Genomic DNA, 23706 nt, shown 5'->3' on the forward strand with positions numbered 1-23706 from the left:
TTTGTTAGTAATAGTAGTAGTTAATCCCATATATACATATATATATATATATATATATATATATATATATATATATATATATATATATATATATATATATTTATGCATTTTCGCTCGAAAACAGCTCCATATTTTTACGGGAAAATTGGTATCTTGGGATGTTCTCGCATAAAAAATAATCTTGATAGGTCAGAAGTCTGAGAAAATTCGTTATGATCCTTAATTTTGGTTTTTGCCAAAATTGCAAAGGTCCATTTGCAAAAGAAACAAAGTTTCAGCGATACGTCTTTCATATTGACAAAAGACAAGCCAAGGCGAAAGTTAAAGGTCCAATAAAAAATATTTAATTTTACAAAGGCACTACTTCTAGTTGAAAGTCCATTTGGACGTCATGCAATCAAGAAAAGGCTGAAATTCATAGATGGTTCACTGATGCAGGCACGTACAATTTTTTTTTTATTTGGGATCGGAGAGCAGTAATAAATTTGTTTTGAGGGGACGGGTAGTGCTTAAGACAAATTATTTTGATTTTTTGAGTAAGAAGTACCCAGAGACTGAAGATAATTTATGATTTAGTGGGGAGCACAAGACCCCAGACCCCGCCTCCTTTTTACGCCCGCGCGCTGAAGGCATCTTCTTTGGGATAGTGAAAAATTTGACGGAAAGAAGTTGAATATTTTTTTATTATCAGGCTTGTGCGTTTAACAATTGTATATATCCTCGAATTTTAGTTGGCTATAAGTCAAGCTATGTCTATTTAAAATCCAAACTATGTTTTTACTGGTCAATGGTTGGTACATCACCATAGAACTTCACTAACCTTAATTTTTCAGGTCGTTGGACTAATGTCAAATTCTCCACCGATCTAAGACCTGTAATGTACGAAGTTCTATTGAATCTGATGGGAAATCATGAAGATCTTGTTGTTCGCTTAGAAGCCGCCGAAACTCTCCGTACAGCAATGGACGACTTTGATTTTTCCGTTGAGCAGTTCATGCCTTACCTCCAATTGAGTTTCGGTCAGCTTTTTCAGCTATTAAAAGAAGTCAATGAGTGTGATACTAAGGTAGGCTAAAGTTTACTAAGTTAGACTGACACAGTTTTTACTTCGAGTATATTAGAGTGCAATTGGGAAAATGGTAAGTTGTCATTTTTTTTCCGAGGAAAAAAGTTTTTTATCAAATAATTTTAAATCAAATCTATAAGTGAGAATTTTCTCTTTATGTCTATAATAAGCTTTTTCATTGACTCACTAATGACTGCACTAAGTTTGTTTAGTCGAATTCTAAAAAAATATATAAAAACTTTAAAAAAAGCAAACAAATGATTCCAGGTTTGTAGGAAAATTCCCGTATATTTAAATAAATCTCGTTGATTTTAAGCTTCAAACGCGCTGTACTTTCCCAGCCTTCTGACTAGTCCATACTTTAAAGCATTAAACTCGTTTTTTTTTCGCTCTAATCTCTCTTCGCGCCTCATTTTGGACCTGTTTTTACACATTGGTTTTCTACTAAATCAAAAATTATTATCACTTAAATTACTTTCATTTTTGTTTGCTGATAAAAAGTTTTATTTGCTTATATTCACTATTTTATAAAAAATCTTGCCGTTCTTTCTTTGTTTTTCGTTTTTTTTTTCGTTTTAATTGTAAATGGAACAGGAGTGGGGTTGAGGAAACTATTTACTCTTGCTAATTAGAAACAAAACTAAAAAAGATGAGTTTTGATTATAGTATATTCTTAAAAAAATTATTTTTATTTTGATTCTAAATATTTAATATTCATTAAACTTAAAGCTACCCACCAAAAGTGCCTGAAGAAATTTGCCTGATTTTCAGAAGGGTCCTACCCTTTCTCTTCTTACCCGAGATTCTTCTGCTCTGTCGTCGGTCATTACGATATTATTTTCTTACATCAATATTTATTACTGTCCCTAATGCAGATTTTTTTTTACTGATATTAAGCTTAAAACTATAGAGTAATAATAATAATAATAATAAAAAAATGAAGCGAATTTGTTTTACAGTTTCCAATTCTTTCCTAAATGAATTTACAACCGTAATTCGTGCATTAATAATTATTATTGCTTGTTACTACCTTCAGCCTAAAATGATAGGTAGCATTAAATTTAGCCCCAAATATGCTTATCAGACAGTTCGGGGTAACGAACTGTAGTAAGGAGTGACCCGGATCGATAGTAAACGAAATTATAAAAAGCAGAATTTTGATACCAATAGTTACATCAAAAGAATCGGATTTAATGCTGATTTTATATATTTAAGTTTCATCAAATTTAGTCTTACCGATCAAAAGTTACGGGCCTGAGAAAATTTGCCTTATTTTAGAAAATAGGGGATAACGCCCTCTAAAAGCTATATAATCTTAATGAAAATCAAACCATTAGATTCAGCGTGTCATAGAACCCTACTGTAGAAGTTTCAAGCTCCTATCTACAAAAATGTGGAATTTTGTATTTTTTTTTACTAGAAGATAGATCCCGGATGTGTGTTTATTTGTTTGTTTGTTTGTTTTTATTTTTTTCCAGGGCTGATCGAATTGACCCAGTGGTCCTAGAATATCTAAAGAGGGCTCATTCTAACGAAATAGAGATAGCCATTCTGTTCAATTTAGTCAAAAACCAAATGACTATGTCTTTGAGGACGACGTAATCCCCCACAGTCCCCGGGGGAAGGGCTGCAAGTTACAAACTTTGAACATTGTTTACATATATTAATGGTTATTATGAAATGTACAGACGTTTTCAGGGGGACTTTTTCGCGTTGGGGTGGGGGGTGGGTCGGGGGGAGGAGGTTACATGTGAGGATCTTTCCATGGAGGAATTTATAATGAGGAAAGAGAATTTCCATGACGGGGACATTTAAAAAAAACAATGAGGAAACATTTCAACTGGAAGTAATGAGCAGCATTAAAACTTAAAACGAACAAAAATGTTTGTAAAAAAAAAATTAAAATAAAAAATCTAATTGCATTTTCAAGTAACCGAAAATTGGCGGGCAACTAGGCCTCCTCCCCAACCATTTTTTTTTTTTTCAGAAAAATCGTCCGATCAAAACTATGAGAAAGCCATTTAGCAAAACAAAAATTAATATGCAAATTTTGTTTTATTTATTCATGTGCGGTGAGCCAAAATCAAAACATGCCTTAATTCAAAAAAATTCAGAAATTAAATATAAAAAAACAAGTTTTTTTAGCTGTAAGTAAGAGTAACCTTAAAACGAACAGGCATTATTCCGTATATGAAAGGGGTTGTCCCCTCCTTAACGCCTCGATCTTTACGCTAAAGTTTGACTCTTTCTCACAACTCTACTTTTTAAAACAATAAAAAAAACTTTAGCGTATGGAGCGAGGGGTCACGGAGGGGATGACCTCGTTCATATACGGAATAATTTCTGTTCGTTTTAAGTTTTAATGTCGATTCTTACTATCAGTTAAAAAAAACTTGTTATTTTAACATAAATTATACATACTTTATTTACATACTATGTTATACATAAAGGCGAACATCATAACATGTTCTGAAAAGTAACACAAAGTGCTTATAATTTTTTGTCATCCGTTATGTTGGAACAAAAATACTAATAAATAGTCAATTATCAATAATGGGATAATTTGGTTCTGGTAAATACCCTTTGTCTTTGCTAATACTGTATTTTAGATAAATTAAATAAAATACATTCCTCTTTTAAATTCTCAACAGGGAAATTTAGTGGTGGCACTCAAGATACCACCCTACCACTTCCCCTTTTGTTCATGTAAGTGCATGAATGCAGTCCCTTATGTTACACTTCAAATATTTCTGCAAAAGGAGGGGGACGACCACCCTACAACACTTATATAAGAGGCTTAGTTGAAAAATATTCACCAGTATGAAAGGAGATCAAACTCCACCCCTCTCCCCTTCCAGTTTGATATATTTTTTTTGAAGCTTCACTTAAAAATAGTTTGTGCACTCAAAGGCACATTTAGAGGCTTCCACCCCCTCCCCTTACAGAGAGCCCCTTGCCCCTCCTTCATATTAGCTGATGTGCAAGGATTCGCCACTTTAGATAATTTGGTCAAGCTTCAAATTAATCAAAGTTCAAATTAATCAAAATTCAAATAATTAGCTGTAGTTACTGCTTTTCTCGTATTGCAGCGTTTGGACTCGCCTATAAATTCCAATAAATTCCTATATTCTAATGCACTCCTATAAAATGCCTATATTTTGGCTAAAATCCTATTATTCCTATATTTTCGGCTGAAGAGCACTAAGAACATTGCTCATGATTTGCAATTTTCACTTCTCTCTAAGTAAGCCAAGATGTGCTTTTCTTTTTGCTTTTGACTTTGTTATAGACTGTGCTGTCTTTCAGTGTAGATCAATATTTAATTACAACTATTGAGCTGTTTGAACTTAACTAATGTTTTGTATTGGGCTTAGTAAGCTGTTTCTGCCTGGGCTATGATGTTGTGTTGACTTAGTAGCCTATGTTTTGTTTTTTGTCATGTTGGGCCTGTCGGAAATGAGCAAAGATCAGTATACAGGCTAGCAGTATATGCTTAATGAGATTGGAGTTCTTGTGGCTTATGTGTTTCCTGCCTGAACGCTATTTAAAGGCTGATGTGAATACAGCCCAGTTTCAGACATATCCACATTTTTTCTTTTTATGGTCTTTTAATCTTGGGGTGCTGTTTTGCAGATGATGCTTGGTAATTAAGTATGGGGCCTATCAAGTTTAATAGTTCATGGCTTGCTAAGACGGATTGCAGCGGTAGAAAGATTGCCGAACGGTGTAAGACTGGGAACGACCAGTACTCGTTCTTTTGCAAACTCTGCTTGAAAAATTTTGGTTGCACAGCTGGGGCTGCTCAGGGGTAAAACAACATGTGCGATCTGCAGAACACAAAGCCGCAGTTACTGCTCAACTACATCCACTATAGCTTCACCTGATGGACAATCTCGAGTTGATGAAACAACCAAGGATAAACTGTTAGTTGGTATAAACATGTTTTGTGAGCGGGATGCCGCTTATAAAGCTGAGTTAATATGGGCACTTCAGATGGTACAGTGTTCCATGTCTGCTAACTCTTCAGACCATGTTGTCGCAACCTTCCATGCGATGTTCCCTGGTAAGATCTCCGACGAAATGCCCCTATGTGCAAAGAAACTCATGTATCTGATCACAATGCACTGCATCCTTACTGTAAGCAAATGCTTGTGAAGGACATTCAGTCATATTTTGTACTAGAATATGACAAGACAACCAACAACGCTGGTACAAAAGATTTACAGATACGTGTTCGATATTGGTCCTCATATGGAAACGAAATCCAGAGCAGACTTTTATGCACAAGTTTTATGGGCCACGCGACAAGTGATGATCTGTGTAGGAAGATTATGTCAGCCATTGAGCGGAATCAGCTGCCACTTGAAAAACTGATCATGCTTGGAAGTGATGGACCAAACGTCAACAAAAGCTTTTGGAACAATTTTATCAAAAAAAAAGTTTCAGGAAAGGGAATGCTGAATATTGGTACTTGAGACATCCATATAATCCATAACGCTTTCTTGAAAGGTCTTCAGGTATTCGGAGAAGAAAGTTCCAACTTTGTTATTTTTATGCATTCATTTTTTGATGGCTGGCCTTCACGTCGTGAAGATTAATTGAAATTGCCAAATGAGAGTAAGAGTGCCAGAGAATGCCTTCATATAGCATGTCCTAAGCCGCTGGCTGACGATCGGACGTGCCCTTGCTAGAATCATGCAGCAGTTGACAACAATCTTAGACTACTTCCTGAACTTCATGCCAAGAGAGAAAAAAACTGAAGAAACTTCTGTCGACTCCCAAATTTCTAAAGATTGTGGCTCATATCAGAAGTGCGATGATGAAGGCCCAACTCGAGTTTGTTCTAGCCTTAGCAGAACTGTTCATAAGTTTCACCCAACTGTTTCAGAAAGAAGAGCCTCTCATTCATGTTCTGAACTCAGAGATCAAAAGACTAGTTGTGATGCTTTGCGGACAGGTTTTTACTCCAGATTTCGTGACCGAGATTGAAAATTTCTCACCAGAAATGTTGAACCTTGCTGAAAAATTTGCAGAAAAGCCCATAGTCTCAGAAAATGTGGAACGAGCTTTCTGTGAGAAAGCAACACTGAAAGACAAGGCCATTTTCTATTTCAATGTGTGAAAACATTTTATTGCGGGTATTCGCCATATTTTGAACAAATGTCCTCTGGAAAAGGATGGTTTTCTAGAGGCTTTACGCTTTTTGAGTCCGATCAACATGAAGGATTTAAGAAGCGCTGCAGACATAGTGGCTGTGCCACGCGAGATTGCAATTGGAGCAAGCTCAGACGTCGCCCAGGCTGAGTGACTGCTTTTGCCAACGGAAATTGGACCCCATGAGGACATTACTCGGATCGATAATTTTTGGAGCCATTACTTTGGAGTGGTGAATGAGCGCGGGGACAGCAAGTACCCGAAACTTACCAAGCTTATCAAAGCGATGCTGACGTTATCGCCTGGCAGCGCAGATGTTGAGCTTGGGTTCTCGTGCTCTGGTAGGATTCTCGGTGAAGACCAGGTATTAATGTCTGATCGCATTCTGGATGCAAGACTCATGGTATATGACACGTTGGAACTTTATGGAGGAAAACCAGAACAGTTTGTTATTACAAAAGAACTGTTGAATCTTGCACGTTCTGCACGGTCTTGGTATCAACAATATCTGCATGAAAAGAAAAAAGAAGAGCTATCCGAGAAGGAGAAAGGAGCTTTTGAAGAGGACAACAAGTGGAAGTTGCAGGAGGTCCGCGACAAAAAGAAAGAAATAGAAGACCTAGAAAGCGAAAAGAAAAACATAGAGCATCAGAGCAAAGAGAAAAGAGAACAGTACCAGATACTTTACTTCAAGAAGTGACCGATAGAATGAAGAAGGCTGCCGGGTTCAAGAGTTCCATAGACATTGCCTAGGGTGTTTCTTTGCTCGAAGGAGCTGTGAAGTCCACAACAAGTGAAAGAGAGCAGATGGTGGAATCTGCGAGAATGGAGCAGTCTCTTGCAAAGAGAAAATTTGACCTCATATCGAAATTGATGCCCAAGAAGCAGCAAGATTGATTCTAGGTATTTTACCTGTATCAGTCAATCGTTGCCACAGTATATGTAGCTGATTTAAAAAAAAAAAACCAGAAACTCAGGAAATGACGCCATCTACCACCGATCTGATCCCGAAGACTTCCGAATCCTATATTTGGCCTATATTTGGGCCCGAGAAATCCTATATAAATAGGACAGAGCCTATAATTTGAAATGAACCGACCTGTCCGAATCCTGGTATTGACTAGATGCATCTTGAGGGAAGAATACATCATCGGGTGGTGTTACGGCCTCTGCATCTGGGAAGCTCAATATATAGTATTCTGATAATTTTAAAACTTTTCGCTGTCTCAGAATTTATTCTCGATAGCTTTTTCGCCTTCTTGGTTCAGAAATTGCTATCTTTCACAGAAAACGTGTCTTTTCTGTGGGACAAACTCTTTTGCTTGTAAAAAGTATGCTACAACTTTCAATTTCCGTCCGGAGGACCCCTCTCCAGATAGTCTAGGAAAGATTCACATTTTGTTTGATAGGAGATTGAAGTCCATGTGTTTCTCAGACATACTGGATTTAATGGTGTAACTTTCATACAAAAGAGCTCTTTTTAAGGGTGTTTTACTTCTTTTTCTAAACTAAGGCAAGTGTTTTTTCAGGCGCGTAATACTTTTCAAAAACAAGAAGAACAATAGGGAATTATTTTCTTAAGACAGGTGGAAACTAATTATATTGAATATTTCGGCCCTACGTCCAAGGGCCGTCCTCAGCAAAACATAAATATATAAGAAGAAAAACTTAGAACAAGATACAACCAATATAACTAAAATGAAATTTTTTTGAGAACAGTCCCAGCATCCTTACTTCAGCGAAGTTCAACCAGGACTGATAAATAAATTGTGATGAAACGAGGCAATTCATTGAAATGAAAGAGAATGATTAAAAACACGTTTTAGTGCTAATCTTGCTTTTTTGGCTGCTGATCTCATAGGTTTATTCGTGACAGGTTCTGTGTTAATATCTATTGGTTTATTATAATATTTTGTAAGATCGTTTTTAATTAAATTTGTGTATAGAGCATTTAGTGAATGTTCTCCCAAGTCCCTATTTAAGGAAATATTATTATTAATCTTAAGTCTGATTTCAATTGCTTCTCGAACTACTTTCTTTATTTCAATATTTACGTAATACTTTTGGTGGTAAACTATGAACTTGATGACTTTTAATTATCGTAATTACAATAAAAAGCTGATTCTTTTATTTATAGATTGTTATCAACGCCCGTTTTTTAGAAGTTTTGGTTACAATTAGCACGAGTGGCTCCTTACTTTCAGTTCTTTACCAAGAACTTTTTTAAAAGACGAAAAATTTTCAAATCAAATGAGAAAGACTTGAATTACTTCGATGAAATTTACAAACACGTTAAGAAACATTAAAACAATTAAGAAACAGTCCCTTTTTTAGCGCTTTATTTTTGCTGAAATTCAACCTTTTTTTCTGGAGTTGCACCATTTTTTTTAAATTTCAATCTGAATGTTTTCATTCAAATCTGCTTTTTCTAATTAAAATTTTATATTTTACAAATCTTCTGAAAATAAATGTTAAAATATATGACAAGAGTTGACTTTTTGATATATGAATGGAAAGCTACAGGCAAACCAAATGTTGAAGTACGGGGGACATCAAAATAAAAATATCTTTGCTCCTTGGACCTATCTTAAGTCTATCCCAACTCGCAAACACCACTTTTCTAAGCTTTTTCTTTTGGTTGTTTTAAAGTTATTAAGTCTTAAGGGCTGGTATCACATTTCCATCAGTGTTGCCTTGTTAAACCGTGAAAGCAAATAAGCGAAACTAACTAGTTAAATATGACAACGCTTTTCGTTAAAACTCAAACATCGACAATCTGTTGATTCTCAAAGACAGCCATACCTTCCTAGGAGACCTGCACTTTCTTAAGCTGCTTGGTGTTGTATGTTTTTAGCTTATATTTTGCTATTTTTTCGTCCGTGTTTCTTCTTTCCAACTTAGCACCCGCTACTACCCAATACTGCATAGCCGCAAATGGTGAAATTCTTCATTAAAAAGGAATCCCCGATTTTTCATGATTTATTAAAATACATATGGTCGTTTAAACTTCTACTTAACAAAGTTGGTATAAGTGCAGGGTTGGTCCAGTACATAAGGTAAGATCTTAAGGAAACAGTTCTTACTTCTTAATATGCAGAATAATCCTTGTTAACATATTTTTCAGAGGCAGAACCTTTATTTTCACTTCTTTCACTGTTATTCAATTTCTTTTAACAATATTCTGAAAAATAAACATGTATTCGGCTGATTTTCCATTTTCAAATAATCCATATTCGTAGTTAAACACCATCAGTGCCATCTACCAAAAAAAATATTAACATAAGTTAGGTTAGGTTAGTTAGATGGCACTTGAGTGTTTATTTATAAACGATTTTCAAGACTGAGAGAATAGACACAAATATTTAAAAATGTGTTAGAAAAACTGGAAATGCAAGGAAAATAGTAAAGGTAAAGATTCTCCCCCGCGAAATTGCATATTATGAAGAAATGATTGTTTTCTTAAGGCCTAGCGGAAGTCCAAGCATTTACTCTATAGTCAATTCTTTTTCAGATGCGGCAACTCGGTCAAAGACAAAGTTATCAGTTTTCTTCGTCGCTTCGTCTAAATAAACATGAGAAGTTTGAAGTTAAGGCGTTTCTCACTCAAAATTACAATTAGGCGCAGGTCATCCTTAGCAATTCTTCTTGTAATATTATGCGATATATATTTATTAACCGGCAGTTTGGTGTCTGCACGCTACTTATTCTCAAGACTCCGTTTAATAGGTTACAAATCAGTAATACTTCACTGAATCGCTCAAGAACAATCCGAGTGGTTAGTCCCTTGGTCTAATTTATGCATTCTCACCCGCTCCGATTACAGCTGCATCTTGTCTTTTGAGGGGAATTTTTGCCTTCGGAACACAAATATGTAAAGTATTTGAAGGGCTACTGCAGCCAGCAAGTATATATTATAGAAATAAGTTTCTGATTGTTGAATAGAATATTTTTTGCTCTATTTTTTTATACCCCACAACAACAGTGTCAAGTGTAGCAATCTAGAATGCAAACCCGAAACAGGTTTTATAATTATTTCGGAATTATAACAAAATAATTGTCGGCTTTAAGATTTAATTACATCTAAATATTCACCAGATTTTTTTATATTTGTTAAAATTAAAACCGCCGAAATCACTAATTCAGGAACATCGGGCCAACTCCAAATGTTTAACATGGAAGGTATAGGAAGATTCCTTGAGAGCCCGCCCTGCCTTAACATGTTTCCTTATGTAGTGGAATAACCCTATACTTACACCACTTGGGCAAACGATCAGATATAATTTTCATTGTCCTTGCTACTTTAAGTAAGTAAAACTAAGACAGCTAGGGGATTTTATTTATTATTTTCTTTTTACTAAGCTTGAATATGATCTTGTTAATATGTTGTTAACTTTATATAGATGCTTAATTACGATAGAACATAGTTCATGGAGAGTTGTTTTTTCAGCTTCATGTACTGAATGTAATTTCATTGATGATTGAATTAGTTGGTGCAGAAATTAAGCCTTATGTTGGAGGATTGATTCAGTTTCTTCCAGCCCTGTGGGAAGCATCAGAGCAGCATAATATGCTCCGCTGCTCGATAATCTCCACTCTTGTACATATTGTGAAGGTATTTTCTCTTTTGGATTTGTGAAGTATTTTCGGTAGATTTAGTTAACCATTGAAATTTAAAAGAAAATATATATATACATATATATCATGTTTATTGATTTTGAATGCTAGAAAAAATGTCCTTATTACTTTATGAAGAATATTATTAACTATTTCGTTGATTATTTAAATGTTAAATGTAAACGCAGTGCGCCGAATGGGTCTTCCAGCAGAGCCACTTTCAATAACTTAAGTTGACAATTCTGCATCATCGTATTTCGCAAACAAAAGCAAGACTATTCAAAATATACCGTAACTAACTATGAACAACAATACAGTGAATAGTTCTCTGTTAATAGTTTTAGCAGAATCATCCATATTTAATTTTTATTTATTTTTCTATTTATTTATTTATTTTTTTTATTCTTCAGATATTGATAGAAGCAGGGCTTTCAACGCAGCTTTATTTATTCTAGAAATAACAGTGTTGCTTGTAGACTATATACAGTTGAAGGTATACAGCTTAGCAATGAGCATAACTTTCTCTTTTATTAAATTTATTTATTTAAGAAATGAGCCTCAATAAATATAACTAAACAATTTTCCAATAAATTCAAACCACCCGAGTCATCACCATCTTTTACTTTTGTCAGGTCCTGGGTCATAAGTGCGTCATTCAGAATCCCCCCCTCCCCCCTTAAAAAATTCTTGACAAGAAATAATAAAAAAATGAGTGAATTATTACAAAGTAATAATATAGCATTGGTTTTGAGAGCATTTGCTAAATTTTGGCAAATTTGGACAAATTTGCTAATAAGTGGTTGCATAAGCTTCTTTATATTTTCAGTTGCTTTTTCTTTACATTAATAATAAATAAGTGCAAGAAAAGATTGATTTAATTTTTATTCCAACACCTCAACTGGGATTAATGCACGTACACAAAACATAAGAAGAGTAGTTATAAAGTTTAAATGTAAAATAAAGGAAAATAAGGAAAAATAAATGTAAATAATGGAAAAATGGAAAAATAATGTAAAATAAGGAATAACAAAGTTTACCGTAATGAATAGGTTGTCATTGAAGGCTCATATAAGACTGTTGATTGAACTAATTAAAATATTTCAAGTGCAATATGTTAATTCTTATTTGGAACAGTAAGTAAAAACTTTATTTATGTTGCATCTTTGCCTGTGTGATATCTTTTCAAAGAACCAATGACTGGAGGGAGATGAAAGAGCTGAGTTCTTAGCTAGAAAAGGTGTTCTAAAGTTGTAACTTTGGTTGCAGATCACTTATTTAAAGTACCAAGGACATTAAAATAAAGTTTTGCCCTTGGGCACTCTTAAGTCTATCCATTTTTAAAAACTGGGACTTTCTAAGATTTTATTTTGGTTATTTCAAAATTATATACCTTTTTGGGTATAACTACATTTCTGTCAGTGTTGCCGTATTGGATCGTGAAAACAAATAAGCCAAAGTAACTTGAATCCCGATATGCTTTTTTTTGTGAGATGAGTGATCGGAAGAATATGAGAGAAATGAAAGTCTTCAAGATGAACTGTCAAGGAATAAACACATTAGATGAATCCCTTGATGAGCTATGCTTTAAAACTGAGCTCCAAATCTTGGCGCTATGGGAAACTTTGCAGAGGGATCATAGAACTAGCTATTTCTTATAAATAATTATTACTTTTATTACAATTAATTATTTCTTAACTAATAAGAAATAAGTATTTCTTATTGAATTTTTTCTAATAAAAAAGAAGAATATTTTTTTTTGTGATTTACTACATTTCTGTCAGTGTTGCCGTGTTGGGTCGTGAAAAAAAATAAGCCAAAGTAATTTGGATTCCCGTTATGCTTTTTTGTGTGAGATGAGTGATTGGAAGAATATGAGAGAAATGAAATTCTCTAAGATGAACTGTCAAGGGATAAACACATCATATGAATTCCTTGATGAGCTATGTCTTCAAACTGAGCTGCATATCCTGGTGCTATCGGAGACTTGGTTTAGGGATCATAGTTCTGCTTTATTAGAAATAATTATTTCTTATAATTAGTTATTTATAATAATTTCTCTAATTTCCGATAATTTCTTTTATTACAATTAATTATTTCTTAAATAATAAGAAATAACTATTTCTTATTAGAATTAAGGTTGTAATCTGTATATGGAAAATAGGGCACTAGACCAACGGGGTGGTTTAGCTGCATATCTAAAAAGTACACTTAGGGTACAGATTAGGTTGGACTTAGCGGTTAATTATGAAATGACATTTCAGTTATGGTTCTTGATGTAAGTAATGCAAATAATAAGTTTGTGGTTGTAGTAATTTATAAACCACCTTCAGGTAATGTTATGAGATTTATCGAACTGATTGATGAATTTACGGGGAAGTTGCCAAGTTCAAGAATACCATGTTTTCTTACTGGATATTTAATATTGATTTAAATATATTTAATAGAAATAGTAAGGTAAGACATTTTGTTAACCAAACATTAAGTTTTGGTATTTATCCTGTAATTGACATATGAACAGGAGTGACAGAAACTTCGGAGTCTATAATTGATAATATTTTTGTAAACATTAATTATTTGTGCCCTACATTATTTATTACCAGTGTATCTGACCATTTTGGGGATGCAATATCTGTACCTGGAATAATTGGTCCTAAGCCCAAGAATAAAACTGTGTCAAAGGTGCCTTTTGTAGATGGAAATGTGCTTTTTAAGTTTAAGTGGATACATTTTTTCCAAACTTGTTACCTGCATGTTTTTCGGAATTTTATTATGAAAGGGAACATAGCTATGAAACTTGAAATGGTGAATTGGTTAGGTCGCCGGTTCGAATTACTACCAGATCTAAGTTTTCTTTTAGGTATATTAACCCCGAAGTCTGTAACAGACTTCCTTGGAAGTAAAAGGTAAGAAGGCCTTTTGTGCTTCTTTGTGATGTATTTGTTTTAACCACTATTGTAGACATGGACTAAGCAAATGATTTGGGAGGGAGTATATGCTTATGAGAGTTAAAAGAGAAATTGAAGCGTGTGTTGATTGAAGTGAGTTTCAGTATGTGAAAGGAAGCATGGTGAGTGTGGGATTCCTTTAAATTCCCTATAAATATATTATTTTTAGAATTATTGATTAAATGTTTAGTAGGGGTGGGGGAGGAGGAGTCAGAGTTTTTTTTGGCTGTGAAGTCTGTAACAGGCTTCCGGCGGAAGTAAAAGGTAAGAATGCCTTTGAGGAATTTCGTGCTTCTTTGCAATGTATTTGTTTTAACCACTATTTATGAAAGCTCCAAGCAATGAAATAGCTTTAAATAACGACGTTAGAGTTTAAAAGGATGTTAGCCAAAAACCTGATACTGCTTCAGCCTCTGTTAAAAAACAAAGGTTCGGTGTTATGTTTTTCATAATGACAAAAGACAAGCCAAGGCAAAAGTTAAAAGTCCAATAACGTACAGTCGTAATTTTACAAGGACGCTAATTCTAATTTAAGGTCAATTAAAATTTTTAAGGGGTCGATTGATGAAAATTTAGCACGGATAAATGTGATTAGAAAACTGGCGAAAGCGATACTCGCAACAGCTTAAGGAAATGGCATGGAACAAACGACAGTGAGAATCACATTGAGATGTAAACGAAATCTTGAACAGTGATCTGTGGTTGAAAACTGGGCCGCGGTCCGATGGCGAAGCTGCCTTCTTAAAATGAAGAGCAAAGACACACGCGGTTAGAAGACATGCGATACCGAGCATGTGAGCGAGTCAAAAATGAAAATAAAGAGCAAAGACACACGCGGTTAGAAGAAATGCGACACTGAGCATGTATACGTTTGAGCGTGTCAGTAAAATCAACCTGGACAGCGAGAACCAAAACGTGTCAAAATTGAAGTGATAGCGATGATGCTTGGGTTTGGGATTTTGACATGGATAAGGTCATCAACGCCTACCATACCCTTGAAAAAAAACGGGACTAGATATATCGTTAGAAAAAGAAGTTTTTGTCCCACCACGTGAACAATTGAAAGAAACAAAGTTTAGGCGATATATACTTCATAATGAAAAAAGGCAAGCCGAGGTAAAAGAAAAAGTTTTTGTTCCACCACCTGAACAATCAAAAGAAACAAAGGTTTGGCGCTATGTCTTTCATAATGACAAAAGACAAGTCAAGGCAAAAGAAGGAGTTTTTTTCCCCACCGCCTGAGCAATTAAAAGAAACAAAGGGTCGGCGATATGTCTTTCATAATGAGAAAAGACTAGCCGAGGCAAGAGTTAAACGTAAAAAAAATCATGTTTTCTTTTATAAGAAAAAGTAATTTTACAAAGGCACTACTTCTAATGTGAGGCCCATTTGGGCGTCATGACATCAAGAAAAGGGTCAAATTGTCTGCGTTTATAAGACAAGTGACAGTGAGAATCCATATATAGAAGCCTTCCCCGTGCTGAATGCCGGGAACCGGTGGCGAAGCCGCCTGCTTCTCGGTACTATATATATATGTATATATATATATATATATATATATATATATATATATATATATATATATATATATATATATATATATACATATATATATATATATATATATATATATATATATATATATATATATATATATACATATATATATATATATATATACATATATATATATATATATATATATATATATATATATATATATATATATATATATATATATATATATATATATATATATATATATATAATAATAATAATTTATTTGTTACCCGCTTGTTTTGACAAATTAAGCGGAGTAAAAACATTAAGGAAAGAAAAACGAAATAACACAAACAATACAATTAATACAGTCTAATCAAAGGGTGGTAAGGGCCCAAGCGTTGACAGGCCTCAGCACCTAATCTAGCATAGAGTTTTTTATAAACGAAAATAATATCAGTGGCACAAAACTTTCTGATAATCTTCTGATTTCTATAAGAACGCGGCAGATACAATAAATATTTACAATAACGAAAATACATAACTCTTATGCCCTGCAAATCTTGATTATTAAACAACGGGCGCAAACCGGAAAGAAACAATATAGAATGATCGCAATATGTAGAATAAAGTCTGGATAAAGCCTTTCGTGAAAATCTGCCTCGGTTCGGGACAATTTTCGCGTACCCTTTTTAAGTTTACTTTCAATATCATTTAGCCCACAGGATCGAAAAGCCGATAAAGATGAACAAATATTAATACCAAGCCACCGAATCGAAGAAACGAGCTTAACTGAAAAATAACCACAATCAAGATCACTACTTTGATGCTTAGCATTAAAAACTAAATATTCACATTTTTCAGTATTAAGTTTGAGGCCGATTTCCTCAAAAGACTTAGAAACAAGCTGGGTCGACTTAATTAGGCTAGATTTAGTGCGGCTGATCAAAAGTAAATCATCTGCATATGCAATGTACGAAAGATTAGTTAGGCCTAAAAAACATGATGGATTAATACGTTTGCAATGTAGAATTAAGACCGATTATTATTACTGTTTATGGTTGATAGTATAATTTTTAAAGGGTGTAGATTAGTAGTTTGTATTAGTGGTGCTTTTTTATACATTTAATTAGTAAAAGTAACAAGTCCTGTGGCAAAATCCGATCTTCGTTTATTTCTGCTTTTTTTTCTTTTCTAATTCGGCATTATTATTTGACTTTAATAGCACCTTTTTTTTACGTTTCTAATTGGGCGTTAGTTTTCTAAAAAAGTTATGAATACTTCTTTGTTTAGAGTGAAGCAGAGCTTAATTTTGTAAATTGCTTTTCTGTCTATTTCTAATTAAACGTTAGCACTCGAAAGACTGAACTATTTTTAATGTATAATTAAAACAAAAGGCTCAAACAACTATTTGTATTTGATTTTTCTGTCTCTATTTATGCTGTTTGCGTAAACATGGCAAAAACTAGCTATTCTTGTAGTATCAAATGAAACAGTTCAGTGATTTTATTTTCAGGGCCTAGGAGAATTTTCTATTGAGCTTGGATCATTTTTGATCCCTGTTATCCATTATGCTACTGATACTACCCAATCAGCGCATGTGTACTTAATAGATGATGGTCTTGAGCTTTGGAAGGCGCTCGTTGAAAATTCCCCAGTGAGTTCACCAGCTCTGCTCAAATTGTATGATAATCTTCCCAAAGTGTTGGGTAAGTTTAATATTTTTCAATTATAATTGCTAAGCATGAATACATCCCAGTTCAACTCTAACCTTCAGCTAGGCTTGATTGAAAAGGTGAAGAATCGGCTAAAATGGTTTTGTAAGTCTTCCTGTATAGTTTTTTGGGGGGAGAGGAGGAAGGGGGGGGGTAAGGGTACATCGAATTTTGTGTTGGAGGGAAGGGTTCAAAATATTAATTCCATGGTCTTCGCGAAAGAGTACACTCCATTGTTTTGTTTTTGTTTTATATATCTGTGTTCTGCTGCAACAAGCTTTGATGTTAGTTTTATAGTATATATCTACGCGAAAGATGCGGTGGGTAAATTAAACATAGAAGTAATTCTGTGAAAATGTCTGTTTTCGAAATAAAAAAAATAAAAAATCGCCATCATTACCTCTAATTTTACCATTAAGTAGTAAAATCAAAGCTATATTTTTTTTCCCACCAAAAGAGTACAAGTATCATTTACTTGTCTTTTTCTGTTTCTTTTATATTTCTACCGAAAAAATTTTCCCGGGGGCTTACAGCCCCCTGTATCCCGTTCCGCACTATTTTGACACGACAAACCTATTAGGCACGACTAACGTCTTCTCGTATTCATATATGCATGGTAAAGACCAAGGAATCCATAACCACTGGATAAACCAGATACTTGAGGGTACTCTTGGAGATGAGTTTAACGACTGAAATGGAGCGGGGGACTAAAATAAAAATTATTATGTCTACTGAAATAAAATATTTTTTTTGTGGTGATGCTAAAAAAGATGAATTCGAAATGCCTAAATGAAGGGACTTCAGGCTTGAAGTGCCTGAGATGTTTGGCCCTGAATAACCATAAAAAATGACCTTTTCATCGTTTTAGATATCATTAGGAGCCCATAGCACATCTATGGCCTAGCAGGGACCAGCCATAAATTTATCATTTGAATAGATACCAGGTTAGCATTTTAATACGTGAACAAGCAAACATGCCAGTCATCGAGCAAGCATGTTGATAATCAGCCAGGTAATAGAAAAGCAGATCTAAAGAACCGGTTTTGCCTGCTTTAAACGCCTTAGGAAACCCTTGTGGGTGACATAAAAGAAAAACAAGAGCCAAGAGCTCGTATGGCACTAATGACGAGGTCGAAAGAGCCAAGAGCTCATATGGCACTTGCGACGAGGTCGGGACCTAAAATTGGACTCGGTACTAGAGTTATTTTGCTGTTCTTTGCTTATTGGTAATTATTACAAAGATCAACTTGCAAATACAGAGTTCCTGTAGTGTCTTCTTGTTCGGTATTTCACCCTCCAACTCCCCCCAATGTCACCGGATCCGGTCGGGATTTAAAGTAAGAGCTCTGAGACACGAGGTAATTCTAAATATCGTATCATTAAGATCCAATAACCTGTTCGTAAGTTAAAAATACCTCATTTTTTCCGAATTAACCGTCCCTCCGCTTTCCCCAGATGGTCGAATCGGGGAAGTGACTATTTCTAATTTATTCTGGTCTGGTCCCTGATACGCCTGCCAACTTTCAGCGATCTCTATATTGATCACGTATCTAGTTTCAGATCTTCTTAATGTAAAAATTGGGGTAGTCCGGGATTCGAACCTAAGACCTCTCTCACCCTAAGCGACAATGATACCCCTAGAGCAGCAAGCCACACTTAGGAGGAACAATCATTTGTTTTATTGGCAAATAAATTATTCTCAACTATCTCGTTCGCTCGCTCCTCCCTCCCCAGATGGTCGAATCGGGGAAGAGACTATTTCTAATTTAATCTGATCTGGTCCCTGTTATGTCCGCCAACTTTCATCGTCCTAGCCTATCTGAAAGTGCCCCAACTAGCAAAACCGGGACTGACAGACAGACCGACTGACAGAAATTGCGATCGTTATATGTCACTTGGTAAATACCTAGTGCCTCAAAAACGTATGGAATTACCAAAACACATGCTGCCTCTAGTCTATCATAAATCAATATATTTTGCATGGGTTAATCGACTTGTTTTTAATGGATAAACCATTCATTTCTTTGCTATGATTGGTAATTGGGATAGCGGTGGATTATGTATGTGCAAATGATCCAAGGGCATCGCTTGGAATTGCCCGATTTTTTTTTTAATGAGCCCACAAAAACACCACCGTTTAATAAAAGTGTTACATTTTGTAAAAAGTACCAAAAGATACAGTAAGAAAGCTTTAGCAAAACACTTCAAAAAAGTCTCACAAGTGTCTCAGCTTCCTGGACCCCTTTTGCGATAGACTCACCCTTTTCATTTATGTAACCTATGTAACATTAATGGCTCAAGTCTCAGCTACCCAAAACCGTTTTGTGATGGGCACGCTCTTTTCATTTCTGTAACTTATAAGCATAGCATAGTTTATAATCTGTACTTTTGTATGTATTAATTAAAAAACTTTTTCCACAAAATAGGTTTTTCTGAGTAAACGTAGAATCAAATGATGTACCAAACATACTACTACCACAAATCAGCTACAATAAAGAAATGAAACCCAAAACGAACAGAAATTAAAATAAATAACTCATTCAAACTCAAACGAGTAGAAATTAACATGAGTAGGGCTCCCAACCCCTGTACCTTCTCAAGGCCAGAACATAATTTGCACTTTATTTAAAAAAAAAAAAAAAAATGAAAATGCGGTTCTGAATTTTAGCTATTAATTTGGATCATCTTAATAGTAAATGTTTAGTTTGGAAAAACGTTTATAGCAATTTTTTAAAAGAATTGAAAACGCTGACAATTCTCTTTTTTCTGTTTTATTGTTTTACCACTAACAGGACAAAGGAACATCGTAGAGAGCTGTTTAAAAGGTCATTTGAAAGCTAATGCTCACATAACTGTGGTTTTATAATTTATTCATTAAAGCGCCATCATCAGATAGGGGGCGGGACGCAATAATGAGCTGGGACGCAATTATGTGGTGGCGACTATTATACTTGGAAAGAGTGTTGGATGGCCTATAGAATGGTATGTTTATCTTTCAGCTAGCGAATTAATTGGAACTTTTACAAATTTATAGTCAAAACCTTTACCACAAAAACATTAAAAAGCTGGATTTTATTGGAAGCTTAAACTTTTCGAAATTTATATAACATCAGATCCATCCTTAAGTTTAGGGCATTGCAATATAAGTTAGAAACTACGAGAGAAGTGAAAAGCAAATTTTTTCTTTCGAATCAGATCTGGTTCAAACATATCCATTGGCGAATTTCAATGAGTGTTGAGTCAAACACGAGTTTAATTAAATGGAGGTTGAGTTAAATGGGGATGAGTTGAACGATGTTTCAGTTAAACTGGGGTTGAGTTATAAGAGCATCGGAAAAAGGTGTATGTAAAGTTTTACGAAATTTGTAGTTTCATAAAAACGAAATGTGAAGATTATTCAAGTCCAACTGATTAAATTTGTCAAATTTATTGGTGAATATGAGCGAATATATTGGCTTTTCCTTTATGTGGAGCTAAAAATGCAGCTGTTAGTACGAAATGTTATTGCTGCCAGAACCCAGCTTTTGGTGAGAAATTTCTAGTCGGTGCTTTAAAATTGTTTTAACGTGCAGGGAATATTTTCTGAGACTCTCTCTCTCTATTTTTCTATAAAGATTTTTATTTTTCTGTAAAGGATTTTTCTAAAAATACTTAATTTTTCTCTCTTTACAGAAGAATCGTCAGAGTATCTTCTTATTGGATGCCAAATTATGAAAAGTTATTTGTATTTATGCCCTGAAGAGTTTATGAAATCATATGGGACACCTACAATTGCGTTTTTCAATAATGAAGTTCAAGACATGCGCAATGAAGGGGTTATTAAAGTTTTAGGAGTCATTGACCAGATGATACTCTGCTCACCAACATTGGCGGTTAACGTTGTATCGCCTCTTGTTATGTTTGCTCTGAAGTAAGTTTCATTTCGGTTTAATATCCGAAATCCGCCGTTCATGGTCAAAGTATGTATGTAGTAAATGTCCTAAGCTCCGGGCTTTTTGATATGACAACGCTGTATAAAAAGCTGCCTCGAATGTTTGCTGCAAGACAATCAACCTGATTATCAATTAAAATTTGTATATAGAAAAACATGTATCTAATTAACTTATGTGGTCTTTCAAAGTAAAAGACGTATAAAATATGTAATGATGGAAGCAAATCTTTAATCAGAGGTGGTTTGAAAAAAGGGGAGACACCCCTTTCCTTAACTAATCAGAAAAAGAAGGCTGGACCACTCTCTAGAAACGGAGCAGCTGTTTCTGAGCCCTTGAATAATAAAAATCAAATTCTGGAGCCACAAATGTATCTTGGACTATCGACGCTCATATTTGAACCGAGTAATTTCTCGTTATATCTTTTTTAGTTCCTTTAAATTATTCTAAATATTTAGTTGTGTAAGAGTATTCGATTTAATTTGGTAAAAATGGCTTTTGTAATTAAATTTCACAATAAAATCCTGCAATAATTAGGAATGAAAATATTTTCGTTTTTAAGTGTATTATCAAAATCGTAAGATTTTGCTTAAAATTATGTTAGTTTCTATTTCTGGTTTATATTTTAGCCATCACGTTTAGCCATTGAGCCATTAAGTGATCTATTAAGTTGAAACACTTTAGTGAACTGAAATCAGTAAGGATGGCACTGATATTTCGGCAGGCCAATCATTGACAAACTAGAGAAAATTAAATTTGCATTCGCTTTACCAGAGGAATATTTATTGGACTAATTAAGCTCCAAGCTCCAGCTCCAAAAAAGTGTAGGCTGGGCGAAAATTTTGAACTTTCAGTGGGAGTTCCTTTGGATAGGTACAGCATACCTATCATTAACAAACTAGAGGAAACCAGTTTTGCATTGGATGAGTCATATTTGATTTGGTTTGTATAGGATTAATAACACGCCTGATCAAGCTCCAAGTTTCTGCTCTAAAAAAGTGTATTTTGGACGTAAATTTCAAACTTTCAGTGGGAGGTCTTTCATATAGATACAACATACCTATCATTAACAAACTAGAGGAAACCAGTTTTGCATTGGATGGGTCATATTTGATTTGTTTTACACAGAATTAATGACACAACTGATCAAGCTCCAAGTTTCTGCTCCTAAATAAAGTGTATTTTGGGCGCAAATTTTGATCTTTCTGTGGGAGGCCCTTCGGATAGGTAAAACATACCTATCATTAACAAACTAGAGGAAGTCAGTTTTACGTTGGATGAGTCATATTTGATATGTTTTACATAGAATTAATTACACGACTGAAAAAGCTCAAAGTTTCTGCTCCCAAAAAGTGTATTTTGGGCACAGACTTTGAAATTTCAATGGGAGGTCCTTCAGATAGATACAGTACACCAGTCATTAACTAACTAGAGGAGAGCAGTTTTGCACTGGATGAGTTATATTCTATTAGTTTTGCCTAAGATTATTTACACGACGGGTAAAGCTCCAAGCTCCAACTCCAAAAAAATTTCAGCTCCAAAATTTGGGCACTTTTTTAACTTTAGAGGTCCTTCAGATGGATACAGCATACCTATTACTAAAAAAGTAGAAGAAAGCAGTTTTGCATTTCCTCTGCCTTAGTGTTAGCTATACGACGGATCAAGTTCCAAACTCTAGCTATTCTCCCAGGATAGAAAGTGACAGAATCCTGGTAGCGAAAGTATTAATAACTTTTAATGACCAAACTTATTCATGAACAAATACCAAAGTGTTAGTAAAATGGAGGAGCGTTTCATTATTAACAAAAAGTCATAAATGGTACTTTTCTAAAGTAATATTGAGAAATAAATGTTTAATGTTTTTTAAATGTTGTTATTAGTCATAGTTTATAGCTAATAAACCGAAACTTTTTTATGTCACGTCAAAGTATTTTCATGTCAAAGGAAATGCTGGAACTTAAATTTATTTTTTCTTTTGTCATTGCGGAAATAACTTGAGCGTTACATCGAAGTTCATTTTCATATGCTTAACTGTACAGTGACGGGGGTCAAAGTGCCATCGGCACCAATATAGATGTCATATCAGTATATTCATCTCCTTTGGCTAGTATTATTTTTTATCCTTATATTTATGTTATGCCATAATTTTCCTGTGTTCCAATTAAAATAATTTCTCTAGATAATTTCTAAAAGTTATCAAATAAAAACACAAACTTTTTTTAACTGCCAGTAAGGAGCAATATTAAAACTCAAAACGAACAGACATTATTCAAAAATATAAAGGGGTTGCCCTCCCCTCTCTCCTCAATACCTTGAATTTCATGCTAAAGTTTTTAGCACTTTTAAAAGAACTTCCTGTTCTAATTAAACTGCTTTTGTGTTTCAGGAGTCGTTCTTAAAAATTGGTACAAACAGTCACACTTAAGCGTAAAGAGCAAGGTATTGAGGAAGGGAGATGCGTTCAAATGCTAAACCATTTCTGTTCGCTCTGAGGTTTTAATTTAGCTCCTTACTTTCAGTAAAAAAACTCGTTTTTTCATTCAATTCCGGATCGTTTTTCCAACAATGCTAGTAAATCTGGCTCACGCTCCATGGAAAATTTCCCTTCCCTGACGGGAAGCTCCTCCGTGGCGATTTCCTCCCACGTAAGATATACTCTCTCCCATAGAATTCCCTTCGGAAAATTCTATCCTCGCTGAAAATCCCCCCCCCACTGTAAATTTTCTTATTCATCATGAAAAATTCTCCCTAGCATACTTTAATTGGAAAAAATACTTTAATTT

General features: G+C 34.5%; 1 protein-coding gene across 1 annotated transcript in view; it reads left to right on the forward strand.

The window, feature by feature from the left end:
• The window catches only part of LOC136031517 (importin-11-like), a 77027-nt gene that overhangs the window by 44538 nt on the left and 8783 nt on the right, over positions 1-23706 (forward strand). The window contains exons 12-15 of the mRNA XM_065711187.1: positions 834-1066; positions 10668-10832; positions 16796-16988; positions 20667-20904. Of these exons, the coding sequence (XP_065567259.1) occupies positions 834-1066; positions 10668-10832; positions 16796-16988; positions 20667-20904 (829 nt within the window). The remainder of the gene's footprint in view (positions 1-833; positions 1067-10667; positions 10833-16795; positions 16989-20666; positions 20905-23706) is intronic.

The sequence above is a fragment of the Artemia franciscana genome, chromosome 9 (assembly GCF_032884065.1).
Source record: "Artemia franciscana chromosome 9, ASM3288406v1, whole genome shotgun sequence".
Lineage (NCBI taxonomy): Eukaryota > Metazoa > Arthropoda > Branchiopoda > Anostraca > Artemiidae > Artemia > Artemia franciscana.